Here is a 24218-nt window from a genome sequence, read left to right as displayed (position 1 = left end):
AGTGAAAGAAAAAATGGATTAACTAAATATATCCAAATGAGTTTGGCCAATGAATACTCACCTGAAATGTGATATATATGGGTTTATTAGTGAAAGAGCAAAGTTCCTGGGAATGCAGAAAAAGCCAACTCTCAAGTGACAGGTGCATTTCTACCTTGAAATGCGTCTTTGTAGAAATGGCTTTGTGAGAGTTCCACATTCATTGTATCTCATTGATTCCATGTTGAAATTGCTCACGTAAAGATGTGTAGGGGGTGTTTTTTTTTTTCAATGATCAACCCCACAAATTCACCTTGGGCTTTGATAGCCAAGCAGGTTCTAGTCTACCTTGTGCATCAACAGAATTAGAGGTTCTGCCCGGGCAATTATGCCCTGGGTGAAACCTGTGACACCCTATATTTTTTTTAGAATATGCATCATAAATATACCTGTGTAATCTCATTAGCCTTCAGTAGGTTGCAATGAGTAGGCCAATGACAGGGGACAGCAGAGGAGAACTCAGAGGAGGGGAAGATGTCAAATATGCAGACAAAAGTCATCCATGAATTTGACTATAGTTCCACAAGCTCCAGAAGGTTTAGAAGATCCATCACCTGCCTATTCTGTGAGGCTCAAAATCATGCCCTAAAATGAGCATGCAAGAGAAACTCTAGAATCCTGACATTGCAGTGTTTGTAGTCTATGGCAAGAGTTCCAGTTTCTTCAGTGGCCTATGAGAAAGGATTAGGGAATACTAAGGAACTTAGTAGCACATCCCCGTTAGCCCTGGGAAGCTAGGATGCAGGAGTTTCTGAATATGGAGATGTTAGAGTCTAGCTGCCTGTGTTGACCACTGTTGATGTTGTTGTTTGTTGCCTTCTCAGTGTTCGCTTACTATACATACAAGAGCATTTTACATAAATCCCAAAGCAACCCCATGTTGGGTAAACACTTTAGTGAGAAAGTAATTTTGTAATGATGTTATGAAATTGACACATAACATTGATTCTGTCATGCTTCATCTTTACTTGAGCCTCAGAACTTTCCCTTTTCTCCCTCCTGCTGAGGACAAAGATTTCACGTGTGTATCACCTTGTTTATGTGTAGGAATTCTGGTAGGCATGATGCTGGTGCAGATTCTGCTGTTGCCTTCCTCCCCTGTGCAATGGACTGAAGATTAAGCCACATCATGGCCCCTGTAGGAGCTGAAAATGCATCTCTGAAGTACAACAATATTTACATCCTTCTGCAGTGTGGGGACCCTACTGTCACTATGCAGAGGCTGAAGTCTGAGTTTGGGGAGAAAAATTTCCTCTTCTCCTAAATGTGGTACATTGAGGCTAATTCAACGGTGTCTTTTCAGGACCCATAAAGGCCTTCAAAAGACATGTCTTCCCAAATGTAAGTGGTGCTTCATTTTCACAGGAAAGCACTACAATGACTCAAGTAAAGGGAAGGGGGTGATATTGCTGGCAAAGTCTCTGAAGCTAAGAATAGTGAGGGTCATGTGAGGAGAATGAAGATACAGTGGACGATCATCCCCTTTGCGGAATGGGAGAAAGTAACAGATGTCAAGAGCAGATGTTTAAAGTAAAAGCTCTGGCTAAAAGTGTCCTGGGGATCTTGGATATGGCTGGTTAGCTACTAGAGGAGTGGGCTTTCATTTTCCATTTTGTATTAAAAAATCAGCATGATAAGCATTCTCTGCAATCAGTTCACCTCTGCAGTGGCACAAAAACTTTTTTCTAGTCCACAGAACATAAGATATTGCACATTTCTTTCTTAAGTCCAGGATCTGTTATGTATCTTAGATTAACATAATTCTGAAGAAAAATGGAGACATTTTAGCTGGTTATTGTGCAGGGATTTCTGCTAGTTCACTTGCTTTCTTCCTTGCTTTATTTCCATTTGAAAGCTGCTAAGAACTTTGAAATGTTAGAAGTAGCCCTGGGAGGGACGGAGTATTGGTTAGAGTGCAGGTGAGATGATCTAAGGTGCAGATCATGTGTTGTATCAGTGTATTACATGTATATCATCACAATGTAATCATACACACACAAATATGTATATATAAAGTTGCATTTCATTGTCATAAAGATTTTAGAGAAATTGTTTGGACCTCGCCATTTCAATTACATATTATCATTATATTTAGACCTCCTATAATACTCATGAAAACTCTCATGTCATGCAAGCTGCCCTACTGAAATATATAGGACCATTCCTATGCCTGATTAAGGAGAATAATGTTTAGCAAATACATGATTAGGAACTCCTTGTGGAATGGACTTTTAAAAAAAGATACCTGGCAAGCACAGACATGTTTAAGAATGACTACATAGTTACGCATAAGAATAGATTAAGCATGTTTGACAGAAGTGCAGCTATCGGCTCCTCCCCCCACCAAGCAATATGCACACATGAAAATTCACAAAAGTGAATGGGCTGGATTTAGTACAGAGTTGTGTGCCGTGGATATATACAGAGATCTGTGACCTTTATTCTTTTTGTTTTGTTTCTCCTCCTTTCAGTTAACTACACAGATCTCCCAGAGGTCAGAATTTGGATATTTGTTTTTCAATTTATTTCTACTCTTGAAACCACAGAAGGTGGCATGTTTTGTAGGATCAGAGGCTCTTTTCTTGTTGTGACAAATGTAAAGAAAATATTAGCAAAAGGTGAAAAGAATAAAATAGATGTGAAAATTGTTTCTGTTCCATTGTTTTTAATTCTGTTCTTTGTTTTTGTTAATTACTTCTACTTTTCAAACTTTACCTAATACTTAGAACAAGTTTTATGATTGGATACAAAGTAAAAATGAAATCCATTAGTGTAATTGAAGCTGGAAATATTCTAAACTGAAATCTTGATTTCTTTACCATTGTCAGCAACCCATTACTAGTTGTAGAACATTTTATTACATAACCAAAATTTTAATCAAAAATATTGAAACCCGGTTGTAACCTGGCAGTAGTTCAGCGTATGTCCTGCCAAAAAAGCACAGGCACTCTGTGATCTTACAGACATAAAATAAACATCTTGTTATTCCATTGCCATTACACTGAATTTAATAGGCCTACGTTTAAAGGGGTTGACATGCTCAGTGGTATGACATAAAGACACAGAACATTTTCTAATTGTATTCAGAATATATAATGTATTTGCTTCAACCAGAGCCATAGACAATTTACTTTAGCAATGCTGCAGTCTGTAATGCAATGTGAGATTTCCAAAGGGCACTTCTATTGAATATTTGTAATGTCTTGTGAAATGTATTGTCTCTCTTGTGATTTATTTTTCAGAGACAAAAGAAATATCTGTTCTGAAAACTGCAATCCAAGATGCAGTGTCGATTTAAGCTCTCCAAGACCCTATTCCTACTACTATTGAAGCCAGCAGGACCTCTGACATTGCCTCCAATGTGACCAGTGTCAGGTTGTTTATAAGCTTACTTTAAACCCTATTTCATAAATGCCACGGCCCTTTGGATCAAAAAAGCAAAATGTAACTTTTGAGCAAAATCTTAAAAAAATTGTTTTAATTATACAAAATATAAAATTATAAATAAAAATTACAGAGTAATCAAGAGAGCAAATTACGGCAGGATGTGGAGTTTCTGAGTACTCAGTGTCCTGAATAACCAGCTAAGTAGGTCAAAAAAAACCTCTTGCATTCAAGATCTACTTTTTCAACATGATGAAGGGAAGAAGAGGGACAATAATAATACTTTGCATTTCTGTAGGTTCTTGCCCTTTGAGGATTGCTAGGTATGTTTAAAAACATCCATTAATTCAGCCTCACAACACTACAATGAGGAAGATAAGGAATACATAGGGATCATTTTATCCACCACTGAAACGCAGCCACCACTGAGATAGGATGTGTCAACCTGTTTAAGAGATTACAGCAGCAACACACAATAATTCAAGACAGAAAATAGCATCAGCATATCTCTCCTTAGTAGAAGTTTTCTTACCACTGAACATCATTTTATGGAAACTAAATTAACAAAACTGTTCCTAAATCAATAGGTGTAGATAACAGTGTCATTTAGTTCCTGATGTGCCACAAGTAACGTTTCCTTTAACAACTAGGAATTTTTCTGTTCATCAGGCCTTTTATTAGCACTCTGTTACATATCACTACTTGCACTGTAATTTTGTTAGTGAAACAGTTTATGTGTATTTGTATATTTTCATTGGGAGATTGTGAATATTATGAATAGATGACAAGCATGGGGGTAATGGATGGGTTAGTGGGCATGAACATGTCAGATTTCTAGCTAATCTCTGTAATCTAAAGATGTATTTAATTTCAAAATAATGTCAAATACAGATAGATCCAAATAGGAAATAGTCAGCAGATACATCAAACATCTACAGTGAGTTTGGGTTTCTTCCTTCTTCAGGTGCTAAGATGTGCTTCTGGCTAACAGAATAATTGGATGTGATGATAATATATATATAAAATAGATTTTAAGGCCAGGAGGGACCCTTATGAACATCAAGTCTTACTAGGGTGATCAGATAGCAAGTGTGAAAAATCGGGACATGGGGTGGAAGGTAATAGGCATCTATGTAAGAAAAAGCCTTGAATAATCGGGACTGTCCCTACAAAATCAGGACATCTGATCACTCTAAGTCTTACCTCCTGCATAACACAAGACACAGAACCTCACCCAGTAGTTTCAACATCAAGCCCAAAGCTTCTGTTTGATCTATAGCAAAGATATTCAGTGTTGAGTTAAAGACTTCAAGTGATGAAGAATCTACCACATCCCTCAGTAAATTGTTTCTAAGGTTAATTACACTCACTGTTAAAAATGTGCAGCTTATTTCTATGATATAATATAAATAAGACTGCATGATGATCCTGTAGGATCCATGGGAAGCTCCCAAGCCCATCTCTTTGTATCCACATGGGGTCTTATATTTAGAGCATGCAGAAGTGTAATCAGGAAGGCCAAAGCACAATTGAAGTTGCAACTAGCAAGGGATGTGAGGGGTAACAAGAAGGGTTTCTACAGGTGTATTAGCAACATGAAGGTCAGGGAAAGTATGGGGCCATTACTGAATGGGGGAAGCAACCTAGTGACAGATGATGTAGAAAAAGCTGAAGTACTCAATGCTTTTTTTTGCTTCAGTCTTCACAGACAAGGTCAGTTCCCAAACTGCTGCACTGGGCAGCACAGTACAGGGAGGAGGTGAGCAGCCCTCAATGGTGAAAGAACAGGTTAAGGACTATTTAGAAAAGCTGGACATGCACAAGTCCAAGGGTCCGGAACTAATGAATCTGAAAGTGCTGAGGGACTTGGCTGATGTAACTGCAGAGCCATTGGCCATTATCTTTGAAAACTCGTGGTGATCGGGGGAGGTCCCAGACAATTGGAAAAAGACAAATATAGTGCCTGTCTATAACTGGCTCTGTGGATATGGGGAAAGCGGTGGATGGGATATATCTGGACTTTAGCAAAGTTCTTGATACAGTCTCCCACAGTATTCTTGCCAGCAAGTTAAAAAAGTATGGATTGGATGAATGGACTAGAAGGTGGATAGAAAGCTGGCTAGATCATCGGACTCAACGGATAGTGATCAATGGCTCGATGTCTAGCTGGCAGCCAATATCAAGCAGAATGCTCCAGAGGTCTCTCCTGGGGCCAGTTTTGTTCAACATCTTCATTAATAATCTGGATGATGGGATGGATTGCACCCTCAGCAAGTTCGCTGATGACACTAAGCTGCGGGGAGAGGTAGATACGGTGGAGGGTAGGATAGGGTCCAGCGTGACCTAGACAAATTGTAAGATTGGGCCAAAAGAAATCTGATGATGTTCAACAAGGAGAAGTGCAGAATCCTGCACTTAGAGCAGAAGAATCCCATGCACTGCTACAGGCTGGGGACCGACTGGCTAAGCGGCAGTTCTGCAGAAAAGGACCTGGGGATTACAGGACAGGAAGCAGGATATGAGTCAACAGTGTGTCCTTGTTGCCAAGAAGGCTAACGGCATATTGGGCTGCATTAGTAGAAGCATTGCCATCAGATTGAGGGAATTGATTATTCCCCTCTATTCGGCACTGGTGAGGCCACATCTGGAGTACTGCATCCAGTTTTGGGTCACCCACTACAGAAAGGATGTGGAATAATTGGAGACAGTCCAGTGGAGAGCAACAAAAATGATTAGGGGGCTGGGGCATGTGACTTATGAGGAGAGGCTGAGGGAACTGGGCTTATTTAGTCTGCAGAAGAAAAGAGTGAGGGGGGATTTGATAGCAGCCTGAAGGGGGGTTCCAAAGAGGATGGAGCTAGGCTATTCTTAGTGGTGGCAGATGACGGAACAAGGAGAAATGGTCTCAAGTTGCAGTCGGGGAGGTCTAAGTTGGATATTAGGAAAAACCATTTTACTATGAGGGTGGTGAAGCACTGGAATGGGTTACCTAGGGAGGTGGTGGAATCTCCATCCTTAGAGGTTTTTAAGGCTTGGCTTGACAAAGCCCTGGCTGGGATGATTTAGTTGGTGTTGGTCCTGCTTTGAGCAGGGGGGTGGACTAGATGACCTCCTAAGGTCTCTTCCAACCCTAATCTTTTATGATTCTATGTCTGTCAAGTCTTTGGGGCACACACACATACCCAGTGATGCTGTCTGAAGATTTTATCTACACTTTCTTATAATGATCTACATAACTCATGAGTACCTTTGCCATTTATGAGTAACCTCATCATCCCCAGATAAACCTTTATACTAGGGCTGTCAAGCAATTAAAAAATCAATCGCAATTAATCATGCGATTAAAAAAAGTAATTGTGATTAATTGTGTGATTAAATAATTAATTATGATTAATCACATGATTAATTGCACTGTTGAACAATGATATGATACCATGTATTTAAATATTTTTGGATGTTTTCTACATTTACAAATATATTGATTTCAGTTACAACACAGAATACAATGTGTATAGTGCTCACTTTATATTTATTTTTATTACAGATATTTGTAAAAAAATCAAAAAAATAGTATCATTCAATTCACCTAATACTGTTATGGAATCCCTTTACCATGAAAGTTGAACATACAAACGTAGAATGATGTACAAAAAAACCCCTGCATTCAAAAATAAAACAATATAAAACTTTAGAGCCTACAAGTCCACTCAGTCCTATTTCTTGTTCAGCCAATCACTCAGAAAAACAAGTTTGTTTACAGTTGCAGGAGATAATGCTGCCGTCTTCTTGTTTACAATGTCATCTGAAAGTGAGAACAGGCATTTGCATGGCACTGCAAGATATTTACATGCCAGATGAGCTAAAGATTCACATGCCACTTCATGCTTCAGCCTCCATTCCAGAGGACATACATCCATGCTGATGATGGGTTGTGCTTGATAATGATCCAAAGCTGTGTGGATTGACACATGTTCATTTTCATCATCTCAGTCAGATGTCACTCGCAAAAGGTTGATTTTCTTTTTTGGTGATTTGGGTTCTGTAGTTTTCGCATCAGAGTGTTGCTCTTTTAAGATTTTCAAAAGTATGCTCCACACCTCATCCTTCTCAGATTCTTAAACCTTGGGTCGAGTGCTGTAGCTATCTTTAGAAATCTCACATTAGTACCTTCTTTGTCTTTTGTCAAATCTGCAGTGAAAGTGTTCTTAAAACAACAGCATGTGCTGGGTCATCATCTGAGACTGGTATAAAATGAAATATATTGCAGAATGCAGGTAAAACAGAGCAGGAGACATACAATTCTCCCCCAAGGAGTTCAATCATTAAGTAATTAACATATTATTTTTAACGAGCATCATTAGCATAGAAGCATGTCCTCTGGAATGGTGGCAGAAGCATAAAGGGGTATATGAACATTTAGCATATCTGCAACATAAATGCTTTGCAATGCTGGCTACAAAGTGCCATGCGAATGCCTGTTCTCACTTTCTGGTGACATTGTAAATAAGAAGTGGGCAGCATTATTTCCTGTAAATGTAACCAAACGTGTTTGTCTGAGTGATTGGCTGAAAAAGAAGTAGGACTGAGCGGACTTGTAGGCTCTAAAATTTTACATTGTTTTGTTTTTGAGTTCAGTTATGTTAATATGTTAATGTAAAAAAATTCTACATTTGTAAATTGCACTTTAACGATAAAGATACTGCACTACAGTACTTGTATGAGGTGAATAAAAAAATACTATTTCTTTTGTTTATCATTTTTACAGTCCAAATATTTATAATCAAAGTAATAATATAAAGTGAGCACTGTACACTTTGTATTCTGTATTGTAATTGAAATCAATATGTTTAAAAATGTAGAAAAACATCCAAAATATTTAATAAATTTCAATTGGTATTCTATTGTTTAACACTGCGATTAAAACTGCGCTTAATCGTGATTAATTTTTTTAAATCACAATTAATTTTTTGAGTTAATCGCACGAATTAACTGTGATTTATTGGTAGCCCTACTTTATATGACACCATGCACTTGCACAGGCATGAACTGCGCATATCTAATGTCTGATAAAAATTAGTGAAACAACATTTAGACAAGGCCTGCAGTTTCTCTTATTTTCTGTACGGGAACTTTTGGAAAGGAGGGGGTGCAGTTAAACATCCCCTCCAAATTCTTCCCTAACTTAATCAAATGCATCCGATGAAGTGAGCTGTAGCTCAGGAAAGCTTATGCTCTAATAAATTTGTTAGTCTCTAAGGTGCCACAAGTACTCCTTTTCTTTCTCCTTACAGTGTGTATGATAAACCCATTGTTTCATGTTCTCTGTGTGTGTGTATATAAATCTCTCCTCTGTTTTTCCACCAAATGCATCCGATGAAGTGAGCTGTAGCTCACGAAAGCTTATGCTCTAATAAATTTGTTAGTCTCTAAGGTGCCACAAGTACTCCTTTTCTTTTTGCGAATACAGACTAACACGGCTGCTACTCTGAAACTTAACCAGGCTTGTCCTTTAAAGTCCTGGGCTTGAACTTTAAAGTCCTGTTCGTGAGGTTGAAGATGCAAGGCAGCACTTACTGGCCTCTGTCTTCCCCTGCCTTTTGCCAGGGGCAGGCAGGGGTGCTGGAGCAATTTGTACAGTGCGGGTGCTGCGCGCCATTGAATCGAAACCCCTGCATATGATGGAAACCTCTTCAAGCTGGGGGCGCGACAGCATTCCCCCACACCCCCAGGTCTAGCACCTCGGGGTCCAGGAGAGCGCTGGAAGGGCACTAGCATGGGTGGTTATTTTTCCATCCAAAACATCACAGGCAAAACCTGCCGCGTATCCATCGCGTTGGAGCCTGAAGAGCCAAACGGTGGCTAATGAGGCCGGTATAATTGACTAGGCGCCCCCCCCCCCCGGCCCTTTGCTAAGTAACAGCGCGCAGCCCGCTGCCTGCAGGGCTGTGTGGGCTCAGGGCAGGCCGGCGGCGGCGCTCGCCTGTTGCTCCTGCCCATTCTGCGAGGCAGTGGGGTGACAAGCCCCCGTGGGAGCCCAAACTCCCGCGGGGCAGGGAAGGGGCCGGCTAGTTCTCCGGGGCGGGGCTTTTCCCCCCTGCCAGTGCGCGGAGAGGAAGGGGCAGAGCCCCGCACTGAGCACAGTGCCCCCCCCCCCACGTGTTAACTTTACCGCCGTCCGCGCAAACTTCCCCAGCTTCCAGGAAGGGGCGCGGTGCGGCGGCGGCGGCGGGGGGGGGGCCCTTTGCGCCCGGGGACAGGGCGAAGGGGTGCCCGTGCGGCGGCCGCTCAGCGGAAAGGCCCCGGGATGTGCTCCCGCCTCTAGTAAAACACCCACCTCCCTCCTCTTCCCCCCCCCCCCCCCAGGACTGCAGCCGCAGCAGCGATCAGCTGGCGAGGATCATCCGCTCCAGCGCCCCAAAAGCTCCTCGTCCGAAAAGCCTCGCCTGGGTCCGTTCACGCCCCTAGCACGCCGGGCCGCTTCTCCCCGCTCCCCTCCGGCCAATCGATTCGGGGAAAGGCAACGAAGAGGGATCGGGAAACAAATAAGCCGCGTGTGGGAGGCGGGCGAATAAATATAGGGCGCCTCTTCTCGCGGCTAACTCGCCCCCCCCCCCGTGCCACCCAGAGCGGGGGCAGAGAGACCCCTTCATCGCCCGCGGCCTCTCCCTCGCCGCGGGAAGGGTCGCCGCAAGGAGCCAGCGAAAATCTCACTCTTTCCCTTTTCTTTTCAAAGTTACCCTGGCTCAGACAACCCCAGCCCCCGCCTGGAGAAACCCCAGCGCGGGGAACGCTGCCTGTTCCCAGCCCCAAAGGACGCTTGCGGCTCTCGGGGCTTCGGGCGGCAGCTCGGAGGAGGTGGAAGAGGCATGTCCTTGCTCCCTGGCTGGCTGTTATTTTCACGAGCAGACAACGGGTGTCTCTCCCAGTCCCAGGCGCCGGTTCTGGAGGGTCAGGCTTTACCTCCAGCTCGCAGAGGAACCCGCTGCAGCGCCGTGCACCTTTTGTGGGCATGGAAGGGCTGCCAGGGCTGATGGAGTTGGGCGGGGAGGATTGGCGCTCTGCATCTCCAAAGCTTAGTTGGTCTTTTCCCTGCCTAAATGACGTTCTCGTTTATTCCTGTTCCTAAGGGTGCGTGGGAAGGTTGAGGGGATGGGGGAGTGGAATCGGTGTGTGCACATTTCCAGGGAATAAACCGCCCTGCCGCTCCAACACAAACGTGTCTCCCAGCCGGGCAGCTGGGGGCAGGGAGGACCCTGCTTGAAAATGGCAATCATCTGTGAAGTCATCCTCCTTGCACTTGGGAAAGGTGCCGTTTCTTCGCTTTCCGACTCCCCTGCAATCCTGGGAGGATTGACTTGGCAATTGACCAACTGCATGGCCCTTCTCCTGAAAGGGGATTGTGTGAGCCGTGCAAGCTCTGAATTCCCAATCATTGTAGCCCCGTTGTAGGAGTTCTGACATACCTATTACTAGGATTTTGTGTGTGGGGGGGGGTGTTTGTTTTTTGTTTTTGTTTTTTACCGTGCAGGCACAGGGATTTGGGGAATTTAACCCTTCACTGCTATTGGTGTAGAAATACAGAGGCGAGGGACGGAAATTGGTGCCGAGATCTGAAATTTCCAGAAGCTGTGAACGTGTGCACATAATGCACATACAAAAATATGGGGGACCCCCACATCCACAACAGACACAGACATTGGTATAAGCTTCCCCGAGTCAGATGGGATTGGAAAGCAGACGTAAAGATAATGAATTAGCCTTGGACCAAGACTTTAGGGGGCAGTAGTAGTGCAGACTGTAGTGGCATGGTACCTCTAGAGACAGGAGCAGAAAGATACTCCTGGAACACACCATCGGAGACAGTGATAAAACAGCCAGGCTTGGGATGAAGCCGCAATGAAAGGTTCTGGCTGGTGGGGCCTAGGCAACCCTAGCAGTGTGCTTGGGTGTCAATGAGTGATAAGGAGGCAGTGGAAGTGTGGACAAGGGCCTGGCAAGCAGGGACCATGATAGGGGGCCTTGGAAGCAGTGGGGTGGGCAGATGCTGCGTGTTTGCGTGTCCCCTTTCTTCCAGCAGCTGGAGTGCTTGCAAAAGGGCAGATATTCAGTCTGTGCACCTGCCAAGGTTTCCGGGAGCAGGGGAACCTTCCTGACACAAAATGTAAATCAAGGTAAAATGCATTCATTCACGGAAACGTACAGCGCTCACAAGACGTGCAATGCTGCTCTGAGCACAGGCCAATCCTTTCCAATCTGGCACTCTCAAGGGAATCCATATCTAGGCGTCCAGTCTAAACCTGTCTGGTGCTCATGTGCGCTGAGGCTCTATAACTCCACCTGAAGTCTATGGCGTTCAGTCCCTGAGATATCTGGCCCTGTATTTTGACAATTGTACCCCTGAGAGCATCTTTCTGAATGTACGTGCGGCCAGGAAACGCAGAGGCGCTAATATTGCGCACTCCTGGCTTTATCCTGTCAATGGAGGGTTTTCTGCATGTCTTCCCAATTTTCGCACTAAATATCTCTCGTGCTTCTTCCTTCCTCCCCGCAAGGGCAACTGTAGCTGTTATTCAACAGCTGCTATGAAAACTTACACTCAAGCCATGGTCAGCACCCCACAGCCAGGAAAAAATCATGTGTGTCTTTAATTTTGTAGGATGCTGCCTCCACGCGACTCCTATTCACAAAGCAACTGTTTCACAATAGTAGCTGCCAGCGTCATCCATTAAGCAGCATAGCCTTCTATCAGCCACATTATGTAGTTCAGGGTAATACGGTTTTGCAGAGAACAAACTGATGACATTCGGGTGGACCCACGTCACCCAGAGAATTTATTAATGAGCTCGTTTTAAAAAAAAAGGACCCACTTGACATGGTTTGGTCCTGATCTCTGAGCCAAAGCGCAGACCCTGTTTCAGAAATGGGCAAACAATCTGGGACCAGCTTGCTTCAAGGTACGTAAACACGGGGAAGTTTCCTGTAATTAGGTGTATTAAAATCCCGGGCATGCTTCCGCGCATCAGCTATAGTGTCGAGATAACGTGCGATGAGGTAAACCCCTACAACAACACCCCTAGGAAACATGAATTATCATTTCCAATGGGATGCAAATGGAGCTGCTTTCTGTGTGGGAACAACCAGCTGCAACGCTCTACAATCAACTGTTTCATAAAAGCCCGAGGCAGACAGCAGTTCAGGGAAGGCACCAGTTTTAACAAGAAAAACCTCCATACAGTTGGTATGGACGCAACCTCGATAGGCAACAACCGAGTCTTCAAACTCGGAGAGGATCGATACTGTCTACTAGACATTCTGGGTGCGTATGTGTGGCGCAGGGGGTAAGCAGGGGATTAATCAGAAATTAAAGAATTATCCACAACCAGAGATTATTTTGAGAGAATGGCCAGCAGGATGCGAAGAGTCCCAGCGCAGATCCCTTTGCTGGGGGCACACTTGGTGGGGGTCAGCACTTCCCCATGTCGTGAGGTCTGCCTAATATTCGAGGGGCACATTATTCAAACGACACATTTTTTTTGTAATGTCATTTCCCTGTACCTGTTTGCACCCAACGCAGATCCTTATATTTCAACTAAAGACTTTCTTCCTGTCCTCCATGCATTTAAAAAAAAAAAAAAAAAAAAACAGAGAGAGAGAGAGAGAGAGAGAGAAATGGGGCTCGATCTTTGAACTCAACGGTATATCATGCCTTCAAAGATGATTTTTTTTTTAACACAGCTGTTCTGCAGCCAAAGAACCCGGCATGCATACATACGTGTGTGAAAAAGCCTTTATGTCTTTGAGATACATAACATACACTCGCACACCCACATACACACACACACCGTGCACCTCTCTAACTTTCCTTATGGAATGGTTAAACTAATCAGTGCATTGATACAAATATTCCCGCAAACATCCGTTTGTTTGACGGGGGGGGATCCTAGGTAATCCCCCACCACCACCCTAGAAAAGTCATCCACTGGGTTTGGGCTTGAATATACACTAGTTAGAGGCTATATGAACCAACTCACGTATCCGTTTGAGCATACTGCAAGAATATTTATTGAGCCTCAGCTCAGTCACTGCATTGAACACCAAGGCTGGCAAGCAATTGCATTTCCTAATTCAGAAGAGAGCTCTGATTCAGCTCCTTCTTCCCCCCCCCCCTCCCACCTTTTAATTATCATGTATTTGTTCAAATTGTAAAGTACCCCCGGTGAAACCTTTGTAAAGGGCGAGAACTCAGAACGCCCAGACCGAAAGCAAAGGGTCCCCTACAAAATGCCCCCCAAACACCACCCTACCTTGCACATAGGAAACCAGCAATAAAAAGACGAGGTTCCAAAATGTAAATCCACTTTTAATCCCCATTTTCTTCAGCAGCATGAAGTCCAGCCGGCCACATTTAGTACATCCCCTGTCCCAAAAGTCAGCTATTTTCGACTCCTTTGCACGGATTTCCCCTTTGCAGATCCCTGTCATATTATTCGGAGAGCTCCTAATTCCTATTCCTTGGCCAGGCGCAGTGGAGTTGTTGCTGTTGATGGTGCGCGGTCACAGCTCAGAGTGAATGGTGTTTCTGGGATACCACAGCAACCTTGACGAGGACTCAACCATCTCTCCAACAGGGGCACAGAGTCTCAGTTACTCTCGATTGTGTCTCTTCCTTCCCCCACCCCTCCCCGCTACCCCCACCTCCACAATCAAAAAACACCACAATTCTGGCTTGTTACAGCATCCCCCAGGAACCCAGGGAGAGCATTTTAAAAGCCCAGACAATCTCCTGAATGAACTCCAAACAGTATTTGCTATTGAGGTTCTTCCCCCCCCCCCCCCCCCGAGCCCTAGAAGATCAATTCTGCCCAGGAAAGCAGCTCAAGAAATAATACACTAGTGGGATTTTCATAGTCTCCTGAAGGAGCTAATGCAGCAAGATACATCCATCCTGCTGTCGTTGGACAGGATAATCCGTAGCATATTATTAAAAATGCGTCTGTGATGTTTAAGCCTGTGAGCATCACCACTCTCACGTAACACAAACACACAAACTAAATTGGTGCACACACCTTTCATAGTAACATGTGTTGCTCCTGGAGCTGCACTGCATTTTTTTAAAAAAACCTAACCATCATATTGCATTGTACGGCAGAATTAACTGCAGGCAGATATTTCAAAGAGCAGAGCTTTTGCAAACACAGGCGCAGATCTGCTCCTTGAAGAATGCAACATTTTCCATTTTCCAAAATGTTGCTCTCGTTTCCCTTTTAACGGGTTTAATCCCCTCTCTTTGTTGCCACCCTGTCCATAGATCACTTGTCTTAATTTTTTTGAAGTATCCACAAACGTGTAAATTGAAGGAATTCTTGCAAATAAATTAAGTGAGCTGCAGCTCACGAAAGCTTATGCTCTAATAAATTTGTTAGTCTCTAAGGTGCCACAAGTACTCCTTTTCTTTTTGCGAATACAGACTAACACGGCTGCTACTCTGAAACCTGCAAATAAATGTGAAGCAACGATGTGTCTCAGCCCAAAGGGTTAATGTTCGGCAAGGAAAGAGCACTTGCGCCATCTACCGGCCGCCAGGCGACCTCGGCCTCCTTCCCACCATTTGTAGCAGGGTCCTATTTCTGGGCAGTACAATGTCAGTGAGAAGGGATAATTTGGCTTCATTTTACAAGTCACAGGGGGTGGGGATGGGGGTGGGGAGGGAAGGGGAGATCCGGGCATAAACAAAAGCAACGTGCCCTATAGAATTTGCTCTTTTCCCGGACAGGATAGGTAAAAGGGGCTGGGCCAGGTGGAGGGAATTGCCATTATGGATCAGAAACATGCCGCATTCCCTTCTCCTTGAAGAGCTTCTCGCATCTGCCTCACTCTTGGCTTGAAATGAATGATGAAACAAACCATGTTGGGGGTGGGAGGCGGGGGTAGGGAAGCGAAGGAGTTGTCCTGCTGTAGAGAAGGCAGCCATTGGCTAAATCTACATGCTAAACCCAGGTCACTGCTTTAGTGTGTGTGTGTGTATGAGCCGCTAAATGAGACTGCATGTTAGTGTCAATGTATTGTGTTTGTATGTGTGCAAAATGTTTGTGTGTGGGAGTTAATGGGCACCTAATCAGTGTGTTGGTATGTGTGTTTATGCATGTGGGAAGCTTTTATTTGAAAACACGTGTGTGATGGGAGTGGATTTTGTGTGTGTATGAAGGGTACACACATGTGTGTATGTGTATCTGTGTGTGACACTTGTGTGTGTGTACATGTGCATGTGTAATGTGTGTGTCTATGGGTGAAGTTTATGTGCGTATTTCTGTGCATGGCTGTAATGTGCATGATATGTTTGAAGTTAGTGTGTATTTGTATATGTTAAATGTTTATGAACGTGAAAGTTTTCAACGAGCAGGTGTATGAATATGCATGTGTGTTGATGTATATACATGCATATGTGTGAATGTTTGTGAGGATTCATGTTTATCTATCTGTGACTATTTGTGTGTATGGGTGACAGTGTGTATGGGTATTCAGTATGTGCCTGCCATTCTGCCCTCATTTATGTCTGTGCTATTCCATTGCAGTCAATAGCAATGGGTCTTTTGTGAGGATGTCTGAACTAATCCACTTGGCTGCAAGATCTGCGTGTAGCTCAGACAAGGAAACTGTCAATTTAATTACAGCTGCTCCATGCCATTAACTGGCCTTGTTAAATATTATACAAATATGTTTGCTGGAGAGGAGGTCTGTGTTTATTGTCTGTAATCTTCTCTTATAAGGACCCCCATAAATCTGGAGTAGGCCTGGGAGTAGCATATCTGAAAACTTCATGGGCCTGTTAGTCTCTTCAGCTAAGAGATTTCTGTGGATCAGAAATTGATTTCACCAAAGACATCTGCCTTGTGCTGCTGTTGAAGGCAGTGCTAACTTAGAATCAAACAAGTCCTTCAGCTTTCTGACAGGGTTTCAATATTCCCCTTTATTGGGTAGTGGTGGATGGACACAGTCCATCATTCTCACTGTGTTCTTTAAAACAATTCTAATATGTCACTCTTAACAAAAAATTGCTTTCTATTTATTGGATTCCATTTTTCAAGAAAGCGTTTCAAAACGGAGGACAGAATTCTGTTTTCAGAAGGGCATTATTCGATGTTCCTGGAACAAAATTCTGCTCTTAGTTTCACACAGCACCTTTCTGCTGTGCCATTGGGTTCTCCATGACCACACACCTTAGCAAAAGGAGGGAGAGAAGATTATCAGTTAGGTGGAATCTGAGAACAGATATTTGCCTGAGTGATTTAGGATCCTCAGTCCCATTGATTTGGGAAATGGAATTTAGGCTCCTAAGTCACATAGGTGCTTTTGAAACTATTTCCCCTAGTATCTAGGAGCCAATTTATGTATATATAAAAACATCATTGGTGTTATATTTTTGGCTGTGCATGTTTTGGTTTTTAATACTGTGTTTCCAGCAAACCCTTACTCAGTATTCTTTGGGTGAGGCTAGATGCAAACTATAGATATTTTGCTATCTCTTTTAGTACTTGGCATACTAAGTGATGGGATTTGTTTTGTTTGTTTTTGTTTTGTTTTTTGTTTTGGCATGGCCAGACCCTATTGATCCTCAGTGTACAGGTCAAGGATAAAAGTGACTTGGCAAAGACAGTTAAGTCAATGCCTATGATTAAATACTCTCAAGAGTTTTTAAACAGTATTGAGATCAGAAATGGACAGCTACTTATATTTCTGACCTGTCAGGCATATGATTACCAGTGGGTGCCAATGGAAAGTGTAGATCGGAGACTTGTCTGTGACCACGCTGCTTTGTACTGTCCTCCTTGGATGTCCCATACATTAAATGGAATTGGGCTGGCTCAATATGTGAATGAGAGCATTTATGGATTCATAAGCAGGCACTCTTCTCTATGAATCTGTATGTAGTGAACAGGCACTTAACTGCCAACATTTAAGTACCACTGGCATTCACAATCCTCTGCTCAGCTGCTGCCCATGTTTCTGCTATTAAAGTCCCCAAGGCACACAGCCACCAAAGTCTCAACACTGCCCAGCAGCAAATTCACACCTAAGCCCCTGTAGGATTCCATCATCTATTTTGCCTCTGGTGCCCAATCTAGGGCATGCACTGAGGTCACTTAAACCCACCATTTGTCCTTTTCAAGCTGAGTTGGTATATAGATATTTTAATATTTGTTGGCGTAGGAACCTGCACCGCTCAACCCCTCTGTTTGTTTCCTAACCATCAGGCTACAGAGCCATACTAGCTTTCTTGTTGATCTAATGAATATTTAAGTATTTATACACAGTGGAACAGCTTCAGCAGGAGAGCTTAAGAGAAGATGGTTTTAGAATACCCCAAACCCCAGTGGTTAGGACACTTTTTGGGGAGATAGAAAATCCACATTCAAATCTGACCTCCAGGTCCAGTGGGTGTATATGCTTGAATCTGGCTTTCCTACATCTTAGGTGAGTGCTTCAACTACTGGGCTAAAGGTTACGGGGGGAGGGTGGCACCACTCGCTCCTCCTTGTTTTTTCTTAGAAAAGTATTAGAACATAAGAACAGCCATACAGGGTCAGATCAAAGGTCCATCTAGCCCAGTATCCCATCTTCTGACAGTGGCCAATGCCAGGTGCCCCAAAGGGAATGAACAGAACAGGTAATCATCAAATGATCCATCCTCTGTCGCCCATTCCAGCCTCTCGCAAACATACTAGGGAGACCATCCCTGCCCATCCTGGCTAAAAGCCCTTGATGGACCTATCCTCTATGAACTTATCTAGTTCTTTTTTGAACCCTGTTATAGTGTTGGCCTTCACCATATCCTCTGACAAGGAGTTCCTGTGGTGACTGTGCGTTGTGTGAAAAAATACTTCCTTTTGTTTGTTTTAAACCTGCTGCCTATTAATTTAATTTGGTGACACCTAGTTCTTGTGTTATGAGAAGGGGTAAATAACACTTCCTTATTTACTTTCTCCACACCAGTCATGATTTTATTGACCTCTATCATATACCTCCCTTAGTCAACTCTTTTCCAAGCTGAAAAGTACCTGTATTATTAATCTCTCCTCATAAGGAAGCTGTTCTATACCCCTAATAATTTTTGTTGCCCTTTTCTGAACTTTTACCAATTCCAATATGGGTTGACCCCTATGAGATGGGGTGAACAAATCTGCATGCAGTATTCAAGATATGGGTGTACCACGGATGTATACAAGGGCATTTTCTGTCTTATTATCTATCCCTTTCTTAACGTTTTCCAACATTCCGTTCGCTTTTTTGACTGACGCTGCACATTGAGTGGATGTGTTTAGAGAACCATCCACAATGACTCCAGGGTCTCTTTCTTGAGTGGTATCAGCTAATTTAGACCCCATCATTTTATCTGTATAGTTTGTATGATGTTTTCCAATGTGCATTACTTTGAATTTACCAACATTGAATTTCATCTGCCATTTTGTTGCCCAGCCACCCAGTTTTGTGAGATCCTTTTGTAGTTCTTCGCAGTGTGCTTGGGACTTAACTATCTTGAGTAGTTTTGTATCATCTGCAAATTTTGCCATCTCACTGTTTACCCCTTTTCCAGATCATTTATGAATATGTTGAATTGGACTGGTCTCAGTACAGACTGCTGCTGGACATAACTATTTACCTCTCTCCATTATGAAAACTAACCATTTATTCCTATCCTTTGTTTCCTATCTTTTAACCAAAAAGAAATGGAGTACTTGTGGCACCTTAGAGACTAACAAATTTATTAGAGCATAAGCTTAGGAGTACTTGTGGCACCTTAGAGACTAACAAATTTATTAGAGCATAAGCTTTCGTGAGCTACAGCTCACTTCATCCAATGATCCCATCAGTTGGATAAGTGCTTCCCTGCCAGCATGAGTGGTTTGATGTAATTTTTGTAACACTGGCTGGATCAGGCCCTTCGGTAGAAGGACCTTCCCTTCCGGGGAATGGAGCCATCCCTCCTTTTCCTGGAGACCAGGTTGTCAATTAGCTGTCTCTCCTCTCCAGAGTATTGTGGGGGTTGGAAGCTCCCCCACGGATGGGATAAGGGCATGCATATGGGCATTCTCAGTCTGAGGGGATATGAGGGTGGCAGCATGCTTAGCCTCTCTATCTGCCCAGGCATTACCCCTGGCCACATCTTGATCTTCCCTTTGATGGGCTTTACAGTGTACCACCGCCACTTCTGAGGGGAGTTGTACGGCTTCTAGGAGCTGGAGGATTTGGGGCCCGTACTTGATTGGGGCTTGAGCTGTCAGCATTCCCCTTTGCTTCCATAAGCCAGCATGAGCATGTAGCATTCCAAAGGCTAAAATCGGTAAAAACATTGACCCGCTTTCCTTTTGACAGTTCAAGCGCACGGGTGAGGGCGACTAGTTCAGCCAGCTGGCCAGAGCTCACAGTGGGTAAACCTTTGGCTTCCACAGTGTCATGGAGGGTTATGATAGCATAGCCCGCCCTCCTTTGCCCATTTATCACAGTGCTGCTACCATCAGTATACCACTCATGATCTGCATTTAGGAGGGGTATATCTTTTAAGTGTTTTTAAGTGTTTAAAAGTTTTAAGTGTTTAAGTGTTTGCGTCAGGGAAGCCTGGCTGTTTAAAAATAGCCAGAGCCTCGCGAACCAGCTGAGCGGCAGCGAACCAGCGGAGCAGCGGGGACAGCAGAGCAGCTCACAGCAGGAGTTTGCCTGGGAGTTCGCCTGGAGTGAGCCCAGTGAGGCTTACATCTTGCCAACGTCTCTGAGGAAGCTCATAGTAGGTAGGTGATATGGAAGGGGGGGGTTCAGCTGTTGTGACCTGCACTGGATGTGCCATGTTTGTCTTTCTTCCACAGGACAGAAGCGACTTTGTCTGTACAAAGTGCAAGCTGGTCTCCATATTGGAAGAGAAGATTGAAGGTCTGGAGCAACAGGTAACGACCCTGCGTTGTATACGAGAGACTGAGGATTTTCTGGACCAAACTCAGGATAGGCTTCTAGGGGCACAAAGCTCTAAAGATATAGAGCAGGTTGCACAGAGGAGCCAAGAGGCCAGTGAAGAAGCTTGGCAACATGTGACCTCCAGAAGAGGTAAGCGGAATGTCCGGGTTCCAGTAACACAGACACAGGTAACTAACCGCTTTCATGTTCTCTCCACAGGTACCAATGCGGAGAGTGGACCAGATGATATGTCTGGGGGGAGAAAGCAGAAGGAGACTCCGCTGGTTGGGAGGCATGAGATGCGATGTCCTGAGGTTGGGGGTTCCACGACCACCACTCCCAAGAGGAGAAGGCGGGTGGTGGTGGTCGGGGACTCTCTCCTCCGGGGGACTGAGTCATCTATCTGCCGCCCTGACCGGGAAAACCGAGAAGTCTGCTGCTTGCCAGGGGCTAAGATTCGTGATGTGACGGAGAGACTGCCGAGACTCATCAAGCCCTCGGATCGCTACCTCTTCCTGCTTCTCCACGTGGGCACCAATGATACTGCCAAGAATGACCTTGAGCGGATCACTGCGGACTACGTGGCTCTGGGAAGAAGGATAAAGGAGTTGGAGGCGCAAGTGGTGTTCTCGTCCATCCTCCCCGTGGAAGGAAAAGGCCTGGGTAGGGACCGTCGAATCGTGGAGGTCAACGAATGGCTACGCAGGTGGTGTCGGAGTGAAGGCTTTGGATTCTTTGACCATGGGATGGTGTTCCATGAAGGAGGAGTGCTGGGCAGAGACGGGCTCCATCTTACGAAGAGAGGGAAGAACATCTTTGCCAGCAGGCTGGCTAACCTATTGAGGAGGGCTTTAAACTAGGTTCACCGGGGGAAGGAGACCAAAGCCCTGAGGTAAGTGGGAAAGCGGGATACCGGGAGGAAGCACAGGCAGGAATGTCTGTGAGGGGAGGGCTCCTGCCTCATACTGGGAATGAGGGGCGATCAACAGGTTATCTCAAGTGCTTATATACAAATGCACAAAGCCTTGGAAACAAGCAGGGAGAACTGGAGGTCCTGGTGATGTCAAGGAATTATGACGTGATTGGAATAACAGAGACTTGGTGGGATAACTCACATGACTGGAGTACAGTCATGGATGGTTATAAACTGTTCAGGAAGGACAGGCAGGGCAGAAAAGGTGGGGGAGTAGCACTGTATGTAAGGGAGCAGTATGACTGCTCAGAGCTCCGGTACGAAACTGTGGAAAAACCTGAGTGTCTCTGGATTAAGTTTAGAAGTGTGTACAACAAGAGTGATGTCATGGTGGGAGTCTGCTATAGACCACCGGACCAGGGGGATGAGGTGGATGAGGCTTTCTTCCGGCAACTCACGGAAGCTACTAGATCGCATGCCCTGATTCTCATGGGTGACTTTAATTTTCCTGATATCTGCTGGGAGAGCAATACAGCGGTGCATAGACAATCCAGGAAGTTTTTGGAAAGCGTAGGGGACAATTTCCTGGTGCAAGTGCTAGGGGAGCCAACTAGGGGGAGCGCTTTTCTTGACCTGCTGCTCACAAACCGGGTAGAATTAGTGGGGGAAGCAAAAGTGGATGGGAATCTGGGAGGCAGTGACCATGAGTTGGTTGAGTTCAGGATCCTGACGCAGGGAAGAAAGGTAAGCAGCAGGATACGGACCCTGGACTTCAGGAAAGCAGACTTTGACTCCCTCAGGGAACAGATGGCCAGGATCCCCTGGGGGACTAACATGAAAGGGAAGGGAGTCCAGGAGAGCTGGCTGTATTTCAGGAATCCCTGTTGAGGTTACAGGGACAAACCATCCCGATGAGTCGAAAGAATAGTAAATATGGCAGGCGACCAGCTTGGCTTAATGGTGAAATCCTAGCGGATCTTAAACATAAAAAAGAAGCTTACAAGAAGTGGAAGGTTGGACATATGACCAGGGAAGAGTATAAAAATATTGCTCGGGCATGTAGGAAAGATATCAGGAGGGCCAAATCGCACCTGGAGCTGCAGCTAGCAAGAGATGTCAAGAGTAACAAGAAGGGTTTCTTCAGGTATGTTGGCAACAAGAAGAAAGCCAAGGAAAGTGTGGGCCCCTTACTGAATGAGGGAGGCAAGCTAGTGACAGAGGATGTGGAAAAAGCTAATGTACTCAATGCTTTTTTTGCCTCTGTGTTCACTAACAAGGTCAGCTCCCAGACTGCTGTGCTGGGCATCACAAAATGGGGAAGAGATGGCCAGCCCTCTGTAGAGATAGAGGTGGTTAGGGACTATTTAGAAAGCTGGACGTGCACAAGTCCATGGGGCCGGACGAATTGCATCCGAGAGTGCTGAGGGAATTGGCGGCTGTGATTGCAGAGCCCTTGGCCATTATCTTTGAAAACTCGTGGCGAACGGGGGAAGTCCCGGATGACTGGAAAAAGGCTAATGTAGTGCCCATCTTTAAAAAAGGGAAGAAGGAGGATCCTGGGAACTACAGGCCGGTCAGCCTCACCTCAGTCCCTGGAAAAATCATGGAGCAGGTCCTCAAAGAATCAATCCTGAAGCACTTAGAGGAGAGGAAAGTGATCAGGAACAGTCAGCATGGATTCACCAAGGGAAGGTCATGCCTGACTAATCTAATCGCCTTTTATGATGAGATTACTGGTTCTGTGGATGAGGGAAAGCAGTGGATGTATTGTTTCTTGACTTTAGCAAAGCTTTTGACACGGTCTCCCACAGCATTCTTGTCAGCAATTAAGGAAGTATGGGCTGGATGAATGCACTATAAGGTGGGTAGAAAGCTGGCTAGATTGTCGGGCTCAACGGGTAGTGATCAATGGCTCCATGTCTAGTTGGCAGCCGGTGTCAAGTGGAGTGCCCCAGGGGTCGGTCCTGGGGCCCGTTTTGTTCAATATCTTCATAAATGATCTGGAGGATGGTGTGGATTGCACTCTCAGCAAATTTGCGGATGATACTAAACTGGGAGGAGTGGTAGATACGCGGGAGGGGAGGGATAGGATACAGAAGGACCTAGACAAATTGGAAGATTGGGCCAAAAGAAATCTAATGAGGTTCAATAAGGATAAGTGCAGGGTCCTGCACTTAGGATGGAAGAATCCAATGCACCGCTACAGACTAGGGACCGAATGGCTCGGCAGCAGTTCTGCGGAAAAGGACCTAGGGGTGACAGTGGACGAGAAGCTGGATATGAGTCAGCAATGTGCCTTTGTTGCCAAGAAGGCCAATGGCATTTTGGGATGTATAAGTAGGGGCATAGCGAGCAGATCGAGGGACGTGATCGTTCCCCTCTATTCGACACTGGTGAGGCCTCATCTGGAGTACTGTGTCCAGTTTTGGGCCCCACACTACAAGAAGGATGTGGATAAATTGGAAAGAGTACAGCGAAGGGCAACAAAAATGATTAGGGGGTCTAGAGCACATGACTTATGAGGAGAGGCTGAGGGAGCTGGGATTGTTTAGTCTGCAGAAGAGAAGAATGAGGGGGGATTTGATAGCTGCTTTCAACTACCTGAAAGGGGGTTTCAAAGAGGATGGCTCTAGACTGTTCTCAATGGTAGCAGATGACAGAACGAGGAGTAATGGTCTCAAGTTGCAATGGGGGAGGTTTAGATTGGATATTAGGAAAAACTTTTTCACTAAGAGGGTGGTGAAACACTGGAATGCGTTACCTAGGGAGGTGGTAGAATCTCCTTCCTTAGAGGTTTTTAAGGTCAGGCTTGACAAAGCCCTGGCTAGGATGATTTAACTGGGACTTGGTCCTGCTTTGAGCAGGGGGTTGGACTAGATGACCTTCTGGGGTCCCTTCCAACCCTGATATTCTATGATTCTATGATTCTATGAAAGGG

The 24218-nt window shown here is 44.7% G+C and overlaps 1 protein-coding gene across 3 annotated transcripts in view; it reads right to left on the bottom strand.

Moving 5' to 3' along the window:
- CSMD3 (CUB and Sushi multiple domains 3) overlaps positions 1–14032 on the bottom strand; it is a 1226382-nt gene extending 1212350 nt beyond the window's left edge. For all 3 annotated transcript variants that reach the window (XM_038390468.2, XM_038390469.2, XM_038390471.2), the window contains exon 1: positions 13728–14032. In XM_038390468.2, the coding sequence (XP_038246396.1) occupies positions 13728–13905 (178 nt within the window). In that variant the 5' untranslated portion in view covers positions 13906–14032. The remainder of the gene's footprint in view (positions 1–13727) is intronic.
- Between the last annotated feature and the right edge of the window lie 10186 nt (positions 14033–24218).

This window comes from Dermochelys coriacea, chromosome 2, assembly GCF_009764565.3.
Source record: "Dermochelys coriacea isolate rDerCor1 chromosome 2, rDerCor1.pri.v4, whole genome shotgun sequence".
NCBI classification, from domain to species: Eukaryota; Metazoa; Chordata; order Testudines; family Dermochelyidae; genus Dermochelys; species Dermochelys coriacea.
Note: the sequence above shows the minus strand (reverse complement) of the source record. Positions and strands in the feature narration are given on the sequence as shown.